The sequence below is a fragment of the Cannabis sativa genome, chromosome X (genome assembly GCF_029168945.1).
Source record: "Cannabis sativa cultivar Pink pepper isolate KNU-18-1 chromosome X, ASM2916894v1, whole genome shotgun sequence".
In the NCBI taxonomy this organism is placed as follows: Eukaryota; Viridiplantae; Streptophyta; class Magnoliopsida; order Rosales; family Cannabaceae; genus Cannabis; species Cannabis sativa.
The window spans coordinates 83,854,386-83,874,211 of NC_083610.1; the positions used below are offsets into that span (position 1 = coordinate 83,854,386).

At 28.7% G+C, this 19,826-nt stretch overlaps 1 protein-coding gene across 1 annotated transcript; it reads right to left on the bottom strand.

The window, feature by feature from the left end:
* Positions 1-5,155: 5,155 nt before the first annotated feature.
* LOC115703213 (cytokinin dehydrogenase 5) lies at positions 5,156-11,437 on the bottom strand. Its single transcript, XM_030630727.2, has 5 exons — positions 10,599-11,437; positions 9,806-9,933; positions 9,084-9,359; positions 6,797-7,059; positions 5,156-5,966 (listed from the first exon to the last, which is right to left on the bottom strand). Exons 1-5 carry the CDS (start codon positions 11,428-11,430, stop codon positions 5,600-5,602), a joined length of 1,866 nt encoding a protein of 621 aa, XP_030486587.2. The 5' UTR covers positions 11,431-11,437; the 3' UTR covers positions 5,156-5,599.
* Positions 11,438-19,826: the final 8,389 nt, after the last annotated feature.

Below are 19,826 nucleotides of genomic sequence, written 5' to 3' on the forward strand. Positions count from 1 at the left end.
TAAAAAAAAAATTACTATACACAATCAAATAAAAACACCTATTATAATTACATAGCCAATATTTAATAATCAAAAAGAAAAAATAGAAATTAAAAAAATAAAACAATATTATATATAAATTTTATTAAAAAATTATGTATATAAGTATAATATTATACATTAAAATAATAAATTTTAAAAAATCGTTTAAAAAAAATTAAAAATTACATAAAAGATTGTACATACAAACTTCATGAAAAACTAGCCATATCCTAGATGAACAAAATATTTTCTTCAACAAATATTTAGCAGATATCTCATTTAATTTAATAAATATATTTATATTGTTGAGTTATTTTCAATATTCCAATATATAGGCTTACAAATTAAGATAATTTATTTGAGTTAATATTTTAAATTAGGCTAAATAAGTGGTCTAATTAAATGAGTCCAATAAACATCTTATTCGGTATGAGTTTTGTAACGTGTAATACCCAATAGTAAACCTAATTAAGATTTATAGGGCTCTTATTAGTTTGCTATATAAAAAACATAAGAGTTTGGTCTACAAGAATAATCTCAACTATTTTTCTCCTCCATTCTCATCAATTGAATGAGAACACATAGAGAGAATATTAGTCTGTGGAAGACCATATACCCACAATCTCATCTCATATCTAATATCATGGAATCAGATATGTTTTCTATTTATTGATTCATAGAGTAATCTTAATAATCTAACATTGACATGAGTTTAAGATCCATATATATTTTAAATTTAATTTCTTATAAGTGATATCACGAGTCTTGGATTATTAGGGTAAATCATATTGAAAGTGATTATTAAATTGATCAATTTTTGAATTCGTATTAATTTAAAATTTTGATTCATATGTGTGTTTTATTAATTATGATATGATTATATAATTGTTATTATATATATTTATGTATACATATTTCGATAAAGTTTTATACATATTTATTTTGTTTATTCTTTTAAATTCAATTTTGATATTCATTTAGTGGATAATTTTTATGAATTAACTTTTTAATATATATTTTTTTCTGTGTGAGAAAGAAAGAGTATAACATCCTATCTGCTACATTAGCAAACATTTTATTGGGGCCGAATTAAGGTATTCCCCCATTGAGAAGTTAGCCTACTGCTTGGTCCTAGTCTCTAGAAAGTTAAGGCCATACTTCTAAGCTCAAACAATCAAGGTGTTAACTGACCAACCACATAAGCAAGTTCTAATGAAGCCAGAAGCATCAAGGTGCCTACTCAAGTGGACAGTTGAACTAGGTCAGTTTGAGATTACCTACCAGCCTCGAAGAACAATCAAAGGACAGGCATTAGTAAATTTCATTGTTAAATGTACTCGCCTCGACAAAGTTGATCTCATGATTTGTGAAGACTAGGTCCACACGCCTGAGACTAGCTCAGGTTGACACTGGACCTTCTTGGAAACTCTATGTAGATGGATCTTCTAACAAGCACGGTTCTAGTGCTAGACTCATCTTAGTTATTCCATAGGGATTTTAAGCTCCCAATGCATTGTAGTTTGAGTTCACCGCAACCAACAATGAAGTGGTGTATGAGGCACTCCTAACGGGACTACGATTAGCATTAGCAATCAAAGCTGAATCACTCGAGATCTACAGTGATTCACAACTAGTTATTAATCAAATTCTCAACGAGTATCAAGCCCGAGGGTTGAACATGATTGCATACTTAAGCAAAGTTAAAGATCTATTGGCCTAGCTCAAGAACTACTCCATCCAACAAGTGTCGCGTGAGTAGAACGACAATGGTACAACAGATTTTGACACTCTCAGTGTAGTTCCCATCGAATACCTCACCAAATGGAGCATAAATGAAGACTCAGAGCCTATCTTGATAATCGACAACAGTCCATCATGGATGACTTCAATTACACAGTACTTAGAACAAGGTATTTTTTAAACTAACTGGGATGAAGCTAAGAGACTGATGTATTTTGTACCATGAAGACATGGAGCAACCTAATCTAAGCCCTGGGAGCTAAACTTATACGAACCTGCAACTCGAAAGCCAACATGGGAACCTAGGGTTTCACCCGCGCTAGGTAGACATTCCCAATTAAGGTTTTAATTTTCAGGATCGTCTTAGTGAAAATGGGTCAAAACTTGTATTGGGACATCAACTTGACATACCATGGACATATTTGAGGCATCAGAATCAGAAAGTAAGTTCATTTTTTAGGACCCAGAGCCTTAGGGCCCTGGGGCCCCAAGCACTTAGTGCCGATGTTGACAATTCATTAATCTAGGCACCTTTAGAGTATCAGATCAACGATATGAATTTTGCATCTTCTTCGTCTTCATAAAAAATGGGGAAGTAGGTCATTTCGGGGAAGAAACAACACTTTTCTGGGTGCCAAGAAATAAGGCCCAGCGCCCAGGTTGAAATATTGTCAACCTAGGCTGTTTCCAGTCAAATTCACCAAAAAGTGTTATCGGCATTTTTCTGTCATTATAAATAATGAAGATTTAAGCAAACTCAGGGAGAAAACCACAGACACAAGCCCTTGGAAATAGGGCCTAGTGCCCAGGTTGACATGGTGTTGGGCCTAGCGCCTAGGTTGACAATCAACTTGGGAAGTTACCTTAAATTACTCAATTGTGAAATATGATTCGACCAATGAATCTGGAGTGGTCAAAAATAGGGTAAGAGACCTCGTTCTCAAGTTCAAAGATCTTGTATGTATAAAAACGAGATCTTGGGAGCTCGGGAATAGGGTACCCGACGCCTAGGTTGGCAAATGGCCTAGTGCGTTGGGTCTGCTTATCCGATTTTGATTTCGTTTCAGTTGTCTGTTTAGTTTTTCACAATAACTAAGATCCATGAAGTTTGAGAAATCAAATTCACAACTTCACATTTCTCATTTCCAACATGGGAAACTCACTCAAAAATAAAGAGTTTTGAGTCTCTCGTTTCTGTAGAATAACATCTCCGAGAACTTGTGACCAATTTTGCTAGCATCCAAGTTAGGAATATCACTTAGGAATTTTAAAGTACATCCCTTGGATATTTTTACACTTACCCAACATCCAAGTTGACGTCATATGTAAACCTGAGCGTTGGGTCATGAACTGCCTTTAGTAAAACATTTATAACTCACTAAATATTGATATGATTGACGCGATTCAACTTGAACTTTAAAGCTAATTTAATGCTCTATCAAGTAATCTCTCACAATTTAATCGTAATTTGAAGCTATCATCGTCAAATTTCATTCCAGGGGAGTTACAAAAATAAGCTCCAGGTTACCCGTAGGGGACCCATTGGGCCTTTAAAAATAGTCATCACCCCCAAGATATTTGTATTTTCCCCCTATTTGGGTGGGCCTCCTTCACCTATGAAAGGAGAGTTACCTCAACTCATTTTTTAAGTTCAGAAAGCTACTCACAAGGTCAGAGCTTCTCTCTAAAAATTGGAGCTTCTAATACTTAGTGTTTTTTATAATACCATCTCGTGAGAAATAAAAACACAAAATAGACGTAGTTTCATTCATGTCGCAATGCAGAGAGTGAACTACTAAGGTCAGAGCTTCTCTCTAGAAATTAGAGCTTCTGATACTTAGTATTTTTTATAAAACCATCTCATGAGAAATAAAAACTCAAAGTAGACGTAGTTTCATTACTTAATTACTTTTTCATTCTCGCCAATCTAGTGAGCGAGTGTGGTTTAAAAGTCAAATAGATTTCTGAGTCAACATATATGAAGAAGACACTTAGAGTTTTTTACATAATTGGAGCATTAACGAGCCTTAGTTCACGAGTCACTATTATTTAGTATTTTACTAAAAAAGCTTAAGGGAATTACATTAAGTATGGACACTCTATTCTTTTCCTGAGCAAGTATGTTAAGATTTTCCAATCCTTTGTATGAAAAATTCAGTGAGCATTTATAGTGTTATTGAGGTCATACTATAGTTACCCTTTTCACTCCCTTAGGGAGTTTACAAATAATACATTGACTTTGAATTTATTTGGTGAAGCCCAGCCCACGAGGCACCTTGTGTAGGCTAACATGGAGGCCTTATCACGAAGATAGTTGTTCGTATTATGTCCTATATTCATGCGTAATTAATGACATATTGATTATCTAATTTCCAGTTATCCAATTTCTCTTTTTAGCAAGATCTTATTCTATTTGGGATTTTGAAAAGAAATTCCTTATTCTACGTGAGATAGTAAATAGAAAACTATATTAGGCTTCCAAATTCATACAGAGGACCTCTTCTAGATACGCGGACCCTTCCGGATGCTAACTCATCTTCACGGAACCTCACCTAAGTGAGTTGTATTGGTGTTCTCTCGGAAGGCAGAGTTGATCCTAGGCTTAGCCTTATTTTTGCTATTTGGGCCCACTGGCCTTAAGCTTATATTTAGAATCAACGTGTCTCTAACCAGAAATGCGAATAATAGTGACATCCTAAACATTATAAATAGAGGTCTAAAGTGTTCATTTTGTGGCGACTATATAATTTCTATCAAGAAAGTACATTGCTTGAAGTCCTAAGGGGGTGTTTGGTGTAGGGGTAGGGATTAGATATGGAGAAATGTGTAATTCACCCCATGTTTGATTCAAATTTTTAGGTTGGAATGCGCATATTTTTTGTGGATCCCATTGAATTTTAAATGGTAATCTTAATTTATTTTGAGACTTGAGTTTTACATTCTCCTACATGTTAACTCTTCCCACACAGACTAATCATAACTTAAAACAAAATTATTTCTTAGACTTGATTATTCCAAAAATTATTTCTTAGAAAAAAAATTTAGTGCTTAGAGATGATAAGAAAAAATAAATTCTGAATAAAAGTGTAAAACCTTCTTCAAATTTTAATAATCCCCACTAATTTTCACTTGAGGTGATAAGGGTAAAAGAGTTCTTATTTCTTCTTCTTCTTTTTAGTTGTGTTCTTTATTTTATTGTTACTTTGAGTTGCAATATATATTTCTTTTTATTTTTTACTTTTCTTATATGCTGTAATATTTTTTTACTTAATATATTGGTATCCTTGTCATTTTATTGCAATAGAGTTGTATTTTCTTGGATTTTATTTCATTGTTTATAATAATTTCTAACAAAGATTGCGCGGGGTTTAACAAATTAACGATTGAGTAGTAAGAAAGATTATGTAAAATTAATAGAGGAATAAATATAGGAGTACGTACGTAGCTAGAAACAAAAACAAAAAGCTTCATTAGAAAAAGAAAGAAAAAAAAAAGACATAACAATAAAAAGAGGATAAATTTTGCCTGGTAATAAGTAATTAATTAATATGGTGGCAGACAAAATATCAGAGGTGGTGGAAGGACAAGATGATATCCGGTGAAGAAGCAGATCGGGTTGTCGCCTGTTGGGGCTCATGGCTACTTCATGCAAAAGTACATTAACCTTCAGTTCTTTCTACCCACACATACCATAATAATAATATTAATAAGCACACACCATACATAATTAAAAGACCCTTAATTCCCAAGAAATTATATATTTAGGCTAACCTAGCTTTAATTTATATAATTAGCTACGGCCTTAATTATCTAGGTAGATCGAGTAGAGCATAGTTATTTAATATTTTTTTGTTTTCTTGTTCATATTAGTGGTGAATATACGCTGGCCAGTGGCTAATACGCGACGAGGGTCGAACTTGTTCTTGAGTTTGAGAAAGTGATCCCACTTTTGTCCGTAGTGGTCCATCCACTCCTCCTGAGTTTCGAAGTGGGGTAGGTATTTCTTGACCATGATCCCAGCTTCACCACAGTATTTCACTATATCATCATTCTGTTGGCTCAAGTACTCCACACTTTGTGTCTCATCAATATCATCATTAATACTATCATTATTGGCTGAGCCTGATGATGCTGCCGATCTTAACAATCCCACCACGTAAAACACCTCCTCATCTGGTGTAACCACCGAGCTCCTTTCGTTCCATCTCCATACATCAATTCAACCACACCATATAGTTAATTAGCTATATATATATTTATATATAGCTAGTAATTTCAATATAACCAAATTAGAAGAATAAAATAACTAATTAGTACTACTCCGGTCCCCACATAAAGATTTTATTATGACACGAGGATCTTCCCTTTTGTTGGCTTATTCTATTCAAACAGCCGGGGCAAAAAAAGAAGTTGAAAATCGAAGCTTATTAACTTTTGTATTATTAAAAATTACTATAACTAGTTACCAATGTTTTGTTTTGTAGTAATTATTATAAATATTAATTAATAAGTAATAACAATGATAAAAGAAAAGCATAAAAATCACCTTTCCCAAACTCCCTATCTACTTCTGTCGCAACAATAAAAGATTGACATTTCAGGTTAACCACAAAAGTTCTGTTAATTTTGGAACTGTTAGTCCGAAAGCAATAATTATCACTATAGAAAATGTTATGTTATAACTATATTGTATTACATGAATGCAAATTAAAAAAAAAAAAAAGAAAGATGAATTGATGTCAATTTCCAATGTAATGATAATTAATGTTTTATGACTAACCGTTCTAAACCTAACGAAGCTTTTTGAGTTAAGATAAAATAAATAAAATGGACACATGTGTTGGGACATGAAATAGGAAGTTGGAGACAGATGATTTTTATTGGTCTATAAATTAATACAATTTATGTATAATTGGTTGTGTTGCATGCAGAGTGTAAAAGAATGAAGCTGTTATATTCAGAAAGCATGTATATAATGGGTTAAATATACTATACATACAGAGAGAAAAAGGAAAAAGGAAAGTGCATAACTTACTTGTGTTTGTTCATGGGGTAGATAAGAATGGGCCCACTGGTGTTTTTACCCAAAATTCTTTTGAACACAACCTTATCAAAGTCAGAAATCTTTGACTTGGGGACAAAAAGGTTGATCCATGGGTGGGGTACGTCCCACAATCCCTGGGACCTGAGTTTCAACTCGGATGTGTGGACTCGGTCCAAGAATTCCACGTACGGAACATCCGTTTTGAATACCAAGTTAGGTATAAACTTCAGTTTCTTTAACAATGCCTCAATATCCTGCCTCAATAAAAACGCCAAATTTATAATTATATATTAGGCTAACACAACACATAATTATTAATTACTTTAAATTTTTTCTCTCTTTCTATTTAATTATATTTTTCCAAACTTTTTTTTTTGAAAAAAAAATAAAAATAAACGGCTTGTTAAAAATTCTCCTTAAAATATAACAGTTACATAATTATGCCACATCTGTTACGTCCGTTTTTTTTACCGTTAAAAATTATATTTTTATCCTCTTAATTTTGACCAATACAAAATTTCACCCTTTTTTATTAAAAAAATTCATTTTAAAAATTATAATATTCTATTAATTCAGAAAATAATAAAAATTATTAAAAAATTGGTAAAAGTATTAAATTAATTAAAAAATATTTCAAAGTTTATCTTATTTTTCATATCTTAAAAAATCAAACCAAAATTATTGAGAATCTAATAAATAATTTAACTGAACTAAAATTTTTTGAAGAAAAAAACAAACTTATTTATATTTATAAACTCATACTGAATAAAGAAAATTAATTAAAAATTTAATAAAAATATAAAACTATTTTGAAAAACAGTTATAGATTAAATTAAAAAAAAGGTTATGTTTACTTAAATCTACATTTTTCCATAAAAATAAAATATATTCAAGTTTGTTCCTGTAAAATTTAATTTTTTATATATTTTTTACAAATTAAATTTTATATATACTTTTTAATAGCTAGAATTTTCTAATAAAAATAAATAATTTTTTATATCACGTAATTAATTTTAAAATTTTAATTTATTTTTTAATTTCTTAAACATTCAAAATAATTTTTCTTAAGATCTAAATTAATTTTTTAAGATTTACTAAAAAAAATATTGAATCTTTCTCATTTTTATTTTGAGAGGATACGGTTTGATAGTTGTCAAAGTTTAGGAAGATTACTAATTGACAAAGATACGTCATCATTTAAACGGAATAGGACGAAACCTAGCTAATAATAGAAGGACTAAATTTTTATAAATGTAACAGTTCTGGAAAAAAAATTTAACAACCTGAATATTTTAAGGACCCAAATTAATATTTTTGAAAATTCAGAGAAACAGATTACTAATTATTCTATATATTTATACAATCAAACTAGTAAACACAATAAAAATAGTACTACTACACACAGAGAAAAAAAAAACATAAGAAAAAGCTGCTACCTGTCAATGTGGCTTTTGTAAGGATAAGTTCAATTCCAAAGTATTTTTCTAATTAATTAATTAGTTATAAAATATACTTATAGAGAATAATTATTTGGTGGAAGGCTTAGATTTTGTAATATTGAAATTATAATGAAAACTATAGAAAAATTTGATTACAATCTTAGGACTTCGGAGGCGCGCGAAAGATCTTTCAAAATGTTTTCTTTAGTATATTTTATAGGTAGATAATATAAATTATATTTATATACTTAACACTCATCTCAATCATGTAATATATCTAGGCTTTGTGGGATCCCACATATGTAATTATAGGACCTATTGGTTTTATAATATAGAGATTAAGGATAAGGGTTCTACTAATACGTTTATATAACTAGTATATGTATATAAATATATATATCCTGCTTGAAGAAAAGCCAAAGAATCTTAACACCGGGTGGTTGGAAAGCTGGCTCAAAATTAAAGACTTTCCCTAATTAAGGATTTTTGTCTTCTTTATTTTTTTGAAAAATAATAATTGAATCATGGATTTTTCTAAGCTGTTATTATAATTGAGAAATAATTAATTAGGTGATTGCTACAATGAATGAAAGGTAGTTGTACAGGTGATATTACAGCTTGCAAATATAGTCTTATTTAGAAGACAGACTACAGTACAGTAGCTTTTATTAATGTCACTCCACCGCCTAATCAATATATATATATATATATATATATAATTAATATTCAGTTGCCACTTACTTAATTTGAATTCATGATATATAGATGAACATGTAATTATACTACTAATTAATTAGTTATACTCTATAAAAAGAGGCGAACGAGATCAATGGACGTACCTCATCAACGGTGTGAGCATCGGATTCAGCATAGTTTTTGGTTATCTCCAAGCAATATAGCACACCTCCGTCAGGATTAACGGAAGAAAGTTTGATTGGATTTAGTGGTGACAAAAAAGAAGACCTCCAACTGTTAATAAGGCTGTCATCTACAATAACAAAACCCTCCACATAGTCGAATTTTTGGGGACTAGGTTGTCCATGCAAAGAGATGAGAAACTCTTGGTCTTTGGTGAATGCCATGAAATCGGAATACAGTACTCTCATCCACTTCACCTGTTAATTAATTAGATGATTGTTGAAAATAAATAAAAATTGTATTAATAATTTATAATAATTAAGAAGAATTATATAAATAAACAAAAGAGAAAAACGAGCACCAAAGAAAAAACCCACGTCAGACTAAAGCACAAAAACGTACGTAACAACATTTCCAGCTATATGGAACAACAAGAATTAATGAGTTTAAAAAAAGAGAGCAAGCTTTCATGGACCCCGCGAGGCCAAGTTTGCATTTTTAGGTTTTTCCACTAACAAAAATACTAGGAATTTTATCATTATTATTATTATTATTATTATTATTATTATTATTATTATTATTCTCGAAAAAAAAAATAGTTTCCCACCATGATCATGGAAGGCCATTAATTTTAAACAATGAAAATTATAATGGAAAGAAAGACATATGTAATATATTTATAGATATATATATATAATTATACCCTTTCAGGAGCTGGTTCAAGAGCAATTCTTGCCCTAGTTATAATTCCAAATTGGCCTAGACCACCTAGAACTGCGTAGAAGAGCTCTGAGTTTTTCTCTTCTGAACAAGTCATCAGCTCACCTTTGCCTGTATAAATATATATGCAGCACAGCTAGTTAATTAATTGATATATATATACAATCGATCGAGATAATTCTATCAAAGATAATAAAATTTAGACACACTAAGTTAAAGCTACAAAATAATATTAATCGGACTTTTAATTAATTTAAACAAGAAACAAGAAAGAGAAGGAAAATCTAAATAATAAACATGATAAAAGAGTACGGTATATTACTATAAATGATTGTGTAAAATATATATACGCTTCTATATATATGGTTAAAGTATACTGCAAAATGACAAAAAATACTATATGAGCAGGATTATAACGTTTCAATTTTTTATTTCACAAGATGCTTCAAATGATCGTCATCAAATAAATATTAAAAAAGGAAAAAAAATCTCAGGTACCTAAAAATTACAACACACATATATAAATGTATATATATTACTCCCAAAAAATGAACTGAGAAAACAAGAATTTCGCTAGCTAGATTTAGAAAAAAGAAAAGACGATGCTATATATTACTTGTAAGAGGAAAAAAAAAAATATGTATAAACTAGTTATACAAAACGTGTAGCTAATATATTAAAGTGTACTAAAAACAATGAGAAGAGAGGTAGCTAGCATGCAATAAATAATATAAAAGGAAATGATTATTGTTTAATTAATATATGTATATATATACCTGTAACAACGTCGAGTTCATGAACATTACTGATTTGAGGACCATGATTAAAGGTTTGACCGCTAATTCCAGCATTGGAAAGGGTTCCTCCAACTGATAAGTACAAGTAATCAGTCCATGACTTGGGAGCCAGCCCATGCATTAGGGTATCCATTAACACCTGTATCCATAGCTCCCCACCCCAAACGTCCACAAACATCTCTTCTACACAAACTCGAGGTCTCGGCCGCTGATCCAACGACTCCTGCTCCTTCGATTTCGACTTCGACTTCTTCTTCTTCATTCCCCACGAACACGATCTGCTCATTGCAATCACAATCCCGTTCTTCGTCTGGGCTTGACCGTTTATGGAATGCCCTTCTCCTCTTGCCGAAACAGTCAGCCCCCAACTCGACCTGTAAGCCGCTCTCACTACCCTTGCCACGTCCTCAGCCGACGCCGGGTGCAACACGGCTAACGGCTTCGCTCGTTTCATTAAACCAAAATCCTTAGAAGCCATTTCCACGTCAGCTTGGTCAAGGCTTAGCTGGCCGTCAATTGCTAGCCGGAGAACATCCGTTAGTTCCATGGTTAACCCTACTTTAACAATCAATCTACAAATAGCAAAAGTTAATACTACCTTATTCATGATAATATATTTATATTTATATATATATATTGGGTGATATATATGACTGATGAGAGATATGTATCTATATAGTTGTGTATTTATAGACGAATAGAAGTCTTTCAAAATGTGAAGTGTGTAGGGTTTGGTGTGAAGGATAAGAAAATGTGCGCACTCCCCAGTACTGGAAAGAAAATATGGGCGAGGAGTATAAATATTATACATAACAAATACTACTCAGAACAAAATCTCGTGGCAGTGTTGTGAGGCTAACGTAAGCCGGATTGAGCTTTAAAGATTTTCTACGCAACAATCCACACATGTTCTCTCTCCCTTTATTATTTTTTCCCCGTTACAGTATATATTATTGACCACCCTAAACGCATATAAACCTCTTTTTAAGAAAATTTTATTTACCATAAATTATAATCTTTGTATAATTAAAAATAAAAAAGATTTGCATATATAAGAGAAGTAGGCGAATGTGTGAGGGTACGTAATGTAAACTTTGACTGTTTTATTTTGCTTTAGTTATTTGTTTATTTATCTTCATACAGATCATACAGGTATTCAAAGGGCAAAAAAATATCATGAGCATTGCTATTTGCACAGTGAAATTTTATGCTTTTATAATAATTATTATTAAATTACTTATTTAATAATCAATAAACACTGATTAATTTACTTCAAAAAAGTAATTATTAAATTAAAATATATCATAATTTAATGTTTAATTACACTAATAAAAAGATATTATACATTTTAATTATAGTCTCACTGCTACAAGCATTGCTCAGGCTATATTTGGAAGATAGATTTTAGTGAAAAAGAAAAATGTAAGAAAAAATTATAAAAGTGTGGAGAATATAAAAATAAATTATTTTTTTTATGTTTGATATAGATAATTAATTTTGTTAAATTAAGTGTCTATAGTCTATACATACATTTTTTTTTCATACTAAATATTACGAGAATTTATTATTTTTTCCTACATTTTTCTTACTAAAATCCATTTCTACCATAACACTATATTTAGTAGGAGGAGGGGGAGAGAGTAGTTGATGAAGGGAGAGTCAATTACCCAGGAGGGAGAAAGAACGTTCGGGAGAGGAGAGTTAAAATCTTAAAAATTCAATCTCTCCACTTTTGGAAGGATTAAAGAAAAATATATAATAACTATATGAAATACCAAAATTAACCTGTAAAAACCAAAAAATATGATAGTATAGTAATTTTAACAATTAATTTACTGTTCATAATTTACTCTTACTTAATACAAAACAACATATATAAATGAGTTATTATTCTCTCAATTAATTCTTCCTACTCCCCATGCTCTCCTACCAAACATAGCCTAAAACAAAAGTATGAGAAATGTTAAAGGACACCAGTAGTGCCTAGTACCCTCCTATGTGTCAATATCGCTATTGGTCTAATTAAGTATCGGGTCCCATATAATTTAATATAATAGCTTTTAGAAAGTATCGCTAGCCAATCGCAACGCGACATGTTAAGAAAGTGCTAGGCACCACTGGTGTCTAATAACAATGCTCTAAAAGTATATACAAAGTTGACTCTAGGCATATCAGTAGGCTAGACTTGTAATTAGAACTCACATAGGCCCTCAAAATAAAAATTATTACAACGCTTTTATTTAATTAAACTTAAGTGTAGTATGAACAAAGATTGTGTAGGTTGAGACATATGACACATTTCAAAGTAATGTAGGTTCAAATCCTGTGGCACCCATTTGAATATGTTTTAATATTTTGCAATTATATACTTAAAAGATTTTTATTATTTTTTCCTAAAAAGTTTCTCTTTATTAATTTAAAGTTATATAAGCTCTCTTTGATTATTTTTTTCTCTAGTCTACAATCACACACTCACATATTTAACATTGTTGAAAAAACATTTATTAATTTAATATAATAATATATATATGGTACTTTCTATAAATATTGTTTGATTTGATTGGAAATTACTTTGGTTAAAATCTAAAATATAGTCTTCATTACATGTTTAGATTTTATATAGGTAAAAATTAATTTTGTGTTAGGACTCCAAAATTTAAATCACTTTATTATTCCTACATTCTAAGGGCTGGCTTGTATATATTAAGCATATGATTGATTGGAAGGAGAGAGAGTAAGAAGTATAGAGAGTTTAGAAAAGATGAAAAGTATGGAGATATATTGTTATTTTTTTTTTTTTCGTATTTTTTGGTATTAAATATAAAATTAGAAAAATAAAAAGTAAAATAAATATTAAAATTATAATACAATTTTTTTTAATATAAATATATATTATTTTTTAAAAAAATATATTAAATATTTTATATATATTTTTGTCTTTTTTTTTTAAATTCTTCTCTATTTGAAAGAGATTGAAATTTCTATGTTTAGAGGGAGATAGTCTCCCTCAAAAATTCTCTCTCTCCCTCTATTCTTTTCCTTTCACCTCAATTCATCTCTCCTCCTCTCCCCTCTACCAAACTTAGTGTAAGTATATAAACTTCAAAACAAGAAAAGAAAAGAGAACAGAGAATATATACTTATCGAGTGGGGACGTGTGGCCAAGGCGACACGTGGCAGTTCAAGTGGATAGCATTATGTAACACGTGTCAAGGTTAAAGGAGGTGTATAGAAAGTGGGACCAAAAGAGTCCAACCTCGGGGCTAGGCAAACGAGGGAAAGCGGTGGGAGGGGAGGCAGAGATCATGGATTAGGGAATCTGTGTGGGGACGGGGCCGAGGGAAAGTTCACGTGCTTGCTGTTGCTGCGATTATATATTAGACTTGGGGTTTTCTTAGTGTGCACCCAATAAAGATTCTCTCCTTTTTATTAATAACAATAATTTATTATTAATAATAAGCTAATTAGTAATTTTTTCCCTAAACTTTGACATGTACTAAATCATGCCCTTTGAACTTTTTTTTCCGTTAAAAATTCTCCCCGAACTATTGAGATTGTTAAATTTAAGGACTTTTATCTAATTTTAGTAAAAAAAATTCTAACATGGATGAAAGTTTAAAGTGCATGATTTAGTACATATCAAAATTTGGGAAGCATGGTTTAGTAAATAAACAATCACTAAAACAGTAAAATTGAATGAAATTAGACAAAAGTCCTTAAATTTAACAATCTCCATAGTTCGGGGGGAATTTTTAATGGCCAAAAAAGTTCAGGGGGCACGATTTAGTACATGTCAAAGTTCGGGGGAAAAAATTACTAATTAGCCTAATAATATATGAAATGCAGGGCCGGCCCAAGTATTTTGGGGGCCTTGTGCAAAATTTTAAAGAGGAAATTACACTCTATACTCTTTTTATATTGTCCTCTTTTATTTTTACCTTCTTTTTTAAAATCTATCATTTTTACCTCTTTTTTTAAACATTGTACCAATTTTGTCCCTGTCACTTCAAGATACTCTCCATGTGATTCTCTTATGTAAGGGTATTTTGGGTGCAATACATATAAAAAGAGGTATGTTTCAAATAAATATAAATTAGAGGTAAATTTGATTAATTGATGAATAAAAGAGGCATTTCTCAACTTACCCCAATTTTAAAATTAAGTTTTTTTTAACCGAGTACATTAAAACTACAATTCTATTATTAGTTTTTTTTTTTAAAAAAAGATTTGTTCATAAATTTTCAATTATAAATTTTTTATTTATGCATATATAATAGGAAAAAAAAAAGAAAAAAATAAGCCTTTTTTTTAAAAAAAAATAAAAAGTTGGGCCTTAAAAAAATGGGGACCTTGTACAATGGCCCAAGCTGCCCAATGCTTGGGCGGACCCTAATGAAACGTACCATATAGAAATCAAACTTTTTTTTTTCTTTAATAAAAATCATAATATTTATTAATTAATAAATTAGTTCAAAACAATAGAACACACTTCAGAAGAACAGTCTTCCAACTGAAGCACACGACCTGTAGAGAAATAAGAGTCTCTTCCCAAGCAATAAGCCAACTTATTTATAGATCGTTTTACAAAACACAAATTGTGAATGCATAAAATACCGCTCTGAATCGCTTTGACACACACCAAGCTATTTGTTTCTAACATGACTCTATTCCACGGATGAGTTGCAATCCAACTCAATGCTTCTTTAATGCCTATTGTCTCAGCAATTTCGGGTTGAACACATCCAATCTTTCCCTTCTTGAATGCTTCTACCGTTGTACCGTGATGATTGCGAGCTACACAACCCATGCCAAAAGAAAAGACTCGAACCAGAAAAAACTAAAAAGAAAAGACTAAAGAACCATGTCAAAAGACAAGAGTAATGGAAAAACTAAATTAGTTTCAACACATAAACACGATCACAGCATTAAATTGATGTGGGAATGAGAAAAACTTTAACATCAATCAAGAAGATAGGATTTTGCGTTAGGTTGAAAATATCTATAGTTAGTAATCAAACTTATTAATACATGGTTATACTATAAACTTCCTGTCATAAATATTAATTCAATAGGAAAATTTTATTTACATCAAATTTTTTTAAAAGATATCCTATTTTAAAATTTTTTATTTTATATAAAATTTATATTTTTAATTTTTTTCTTCTAATTTATATTCTTAAAAAATATATTTATATAATAAAAATAATTATGAAGAATTTACCCGAACTCTTATGTATTTAGTTAAAGAAATTTTGAGTATTTTGAGATGTAGATTGTACGACTTAGCTAAAAAGAAGCTAAGTATATATAAAAGATCAATGTTATATAAGAAATTTATAGATGATAATTTTGTTTGAGGTTGTTGGCTGCTTTGGCTAGCTGTCTTTGTTGGTTCGGGTTGTTTGTTGGATGTTCTTTGATCAATAAAATTTTTTCTTTTGATTAAAAAAATATATTTATCATGGTGTATTTTTGTTGTTTTTCAAATTTCTAATGGTAAATTGTTTATAATAAATTATAAAGAGACATGTAGTTAGAGTTACGTACGTGGAAACACTGTTTTAATTTTTAATGTTTCATAACAGTTGCATTACAGTTGCATAATTATTTTTCTAACAGTTATTTCGTCTGATTGAAACCTTCGTCTGATGCAACGTCCTTCGGCCAACAACATAACAACTTTTGTCAGATTGAAACCTTCGTCTGATGCAACCTTCGGCCAACTACCCTGCAACCATTGTCTGATTGAAACTTTCGTCTGATGCAACCACCGTGCAATCACACAACAACCACCCTGCAACCATGATTGTGTAAGTGATATTGTAAGAGCTATTTTAGTAATTGAAATCACATAAAAGGTATAAATACTATCCACACCTTATAAAAGTGTTTTTGTAAATAAAGTGTCAATTTATATTCTCCGTCTAATAATTCCTAATTAATATTAAATATGGTCTAACGATCACTTGCTTGGCTGTGGTCACATAATTAATTAGAACATTTTTAGCTCTGTTTTTTCTTTTCTTTTTCAAACACTATTTATTTTCTTTTTTTAGTATAATATTTTCACATAAAGTCGTATATTTTTTTTAAAAAAATATAAAATTTCAAATAAGAAAAATCATATTATTTGAATCATTCTATATTTTAAATAAATAATTATTAAATCTAAATTATTAAATTATTTTTGTTTAATATATAATTTTGAAGAACGCGTGATTTTCATTTTAATATCACATTGTATTATATTATCTTTTATTTTTTTTAGATTGTTTACGTATAGAATTTTTTAATTTATAAATTTGTTTGGTAACTTATTTGTAGTTAGTGATTTTTGTATGTTTATTAATTGATAGAGAATCTAATTTCTCATATAGAATCTACTAATATTTTAGCACTATAATAACCCCATAAATCAACATATATGTGAATATATAATATATTGATTAGATGATACTTATAATATAATGTTTCACTATGATTTTTTTATATAGATATATATGGAACACTTCTTAATGAATATTATCCATTAATGAGTACTAAATAAATTTAACTATAAATATTAATTTTAAAAATATTAAGTCATTGGATTTTGATCCGACGGCGAAATATTAAAAGAGAAATTTGAATTTTTATGCTTAAATTAACTACTTAATTAAAGAAAATATCCAAAAAATATATATTTTTTACATTATATCAAAAATAAGTTTATATGAACAATATTTAAATAAAACTCAATATATTTTTATCATTTTTTTGCCGATTTTTTTTATTATTATTTTCTTTTCAGCCGATGAAATAACATCAGTCCATATAATGAAAAAATAAAAGACTTTTTTAATTAAATAGAAAAATTAAACATAAAAACTCAATTTTTTTTAATAGTACCCATTCATGGGTAATACCCATTAAGAGTGCACAATAATTTAATATTACCCATTAAGAGTGCACATTAATTTTTTTTTTTAATATTACAGATTGAGATGTAAGTGTTATAAGAAACAAAAATCACACTAATTTAATTTCTCAAATATAATTAAAAACACAGGACGAATTAAATATAATTTAATTAGTAGTTATATATATATATATATTTTATTTTTAAAAAATTATTCTAAAAATATATAATTATTTTTTTAAAATTTTAAATTATTTAAATAAAATTATAACAATATACATCGGTAGTTAGAAATTAGTTTGAAAAGAGGAAAAAAAAAATATAAATTTTAACATAAACCCATATTATAGCTAATATATATATAAATTAAGTCGCGCATGGACTGACACAAATAATTCGTGTTTATGGATCGTGCTAGGCTTGACGTAAGTTGTCATATTGCTATTATACGAACTATGTTTCATAATAAAAATAGAATTTTGGAAATACTGGTCTGGTTCATCTGGTTGTACACTTAACTTCTCATATATATTATAAAGGGCTATTTACAAAAATATGGGAAAATAAAGATAAGTTTTGATATATATGGCATAAAAACTTAATTACACTAAATATGGCATTTTTTTAAAAAACTTACAAATATGGGAAAAAGTCTTGAGTAATGCCATAAAAAACTTAAAATTTGTGTTTCTTTTTATTTATTATTTCTTTTTTAAAAAAATAAAATACTAAAATAAATAAAAAATGTTCTCAACTATAGATATTTTTTTTTTACAGAAATTAAACTTGTTTTTTTTTTTTATTTAAACTACTATTTTTTTTCTTTGTTTTTTTGTTAAAAACTAATTATTTCATTAAAAGCAACAGAAAAAAAAAAAAACAGTTTCATCAACATCATCCTGAAGAAAAAATAATATAAAAAATTATAATCTAAAGATAATATAAACTTTAAAAATCAGTTTCATCAACATTGAAAGAAACTATTAATTTCATTAAAAGAATAAAAAAAAATAGTTTCATTATGTTATTAGAATTTTTTTTCAAGTTACTTTTTTATTATTTTGTTTCTAGGTTGGAAACTTACACTTATATTTTGTTATTAAATTATTGGTAGGCATTATGTGTTGTTTTGATTATATTTGTGATTAGTATTTTTTTTGTATATTTGTGTGTGTGTATGTTTTTATTTGATTGTCTAATGAAACTGGTTTCAATTAACTTTATTATTAACATTTGTATTTTGTTATGATTTTTTATAACGTCAAAACTGGTTTCACATGTCGAAACTGGTTTCACATGTTTTAACTATTCTGTAATGGGGTTGCTCAATTTTTATGATATTATTATATATTTTTTCGTTTGTATAAAACCAGTTTTATTATTGTATGATATTTGAACAACAATTTTTATTTTATTTTAATTAATCAGTTTCTGACATACATATTATTTTATTATTTTCATAACTGGTTTTTTAAAGTAATTAATTTTTTTTATTGTTGTTCATAATTGAGTTTTATTCAATTTTTTTATTAATTTATCTCAAGAAACTGGTTTTTATTTGTTTGTTTTTATTTTAGTTGTTTTACTAACTTGTTTCTCACATTCCATTGTTTTTTTTTTTTTGTTATTCTTTTATGGTTTTTATTGCACTTTTGTCTCTTTAATTTTCTTTGTTTCTTTTTTTTTTCTCTTTGATTTTAATTTGTGACTCTCTTTGTTATATTTGCTGCATATTGTATGTTTAAATTAACTCTAATTTTTTAGCAAGCAAATAAAAAATTAAATGCCAAAATAAAGAATGAAGTTAGAAGTTTGATTATTAGGTATTGATATAAATTTTATATGTTCGAAACTGGTTTTTAAATTTAGTATCGTTAATTTGTAAAAGTTTAGTTATTAGGCATTGTGTATTTTTTATTATGTTATTGTTGAAACTATTTTTTTTTTATCTCTTTTAATGAAATAATTCGTTTATTTTAATATTGATGAAACTGGTTTTTAAAGTTATTATCGTCTTTAGATTGTAATTTTTTTCATTATCTTGTTGATGAAACTAATTTTTGTATTCTTTAAATGAAATTATTAGTTTCTTTCAATGTTGATGAAACTAGTTTTTAAAGTTTGGATTCTTTTTAGATTATGATTTTTTATGTTGTTTTTTTTTTAGGGTGATATTGATGAAACTGGTTTTTTTTTTCTGCTGTTTTTAATGGAATAATTAGTTTTTAACAAAAAAAAAACGAATAGTAGTTTAAATAAAAAAACAAGTTTAATTTTTGTAAAAAAAATGAAATATAAAAATGTACACT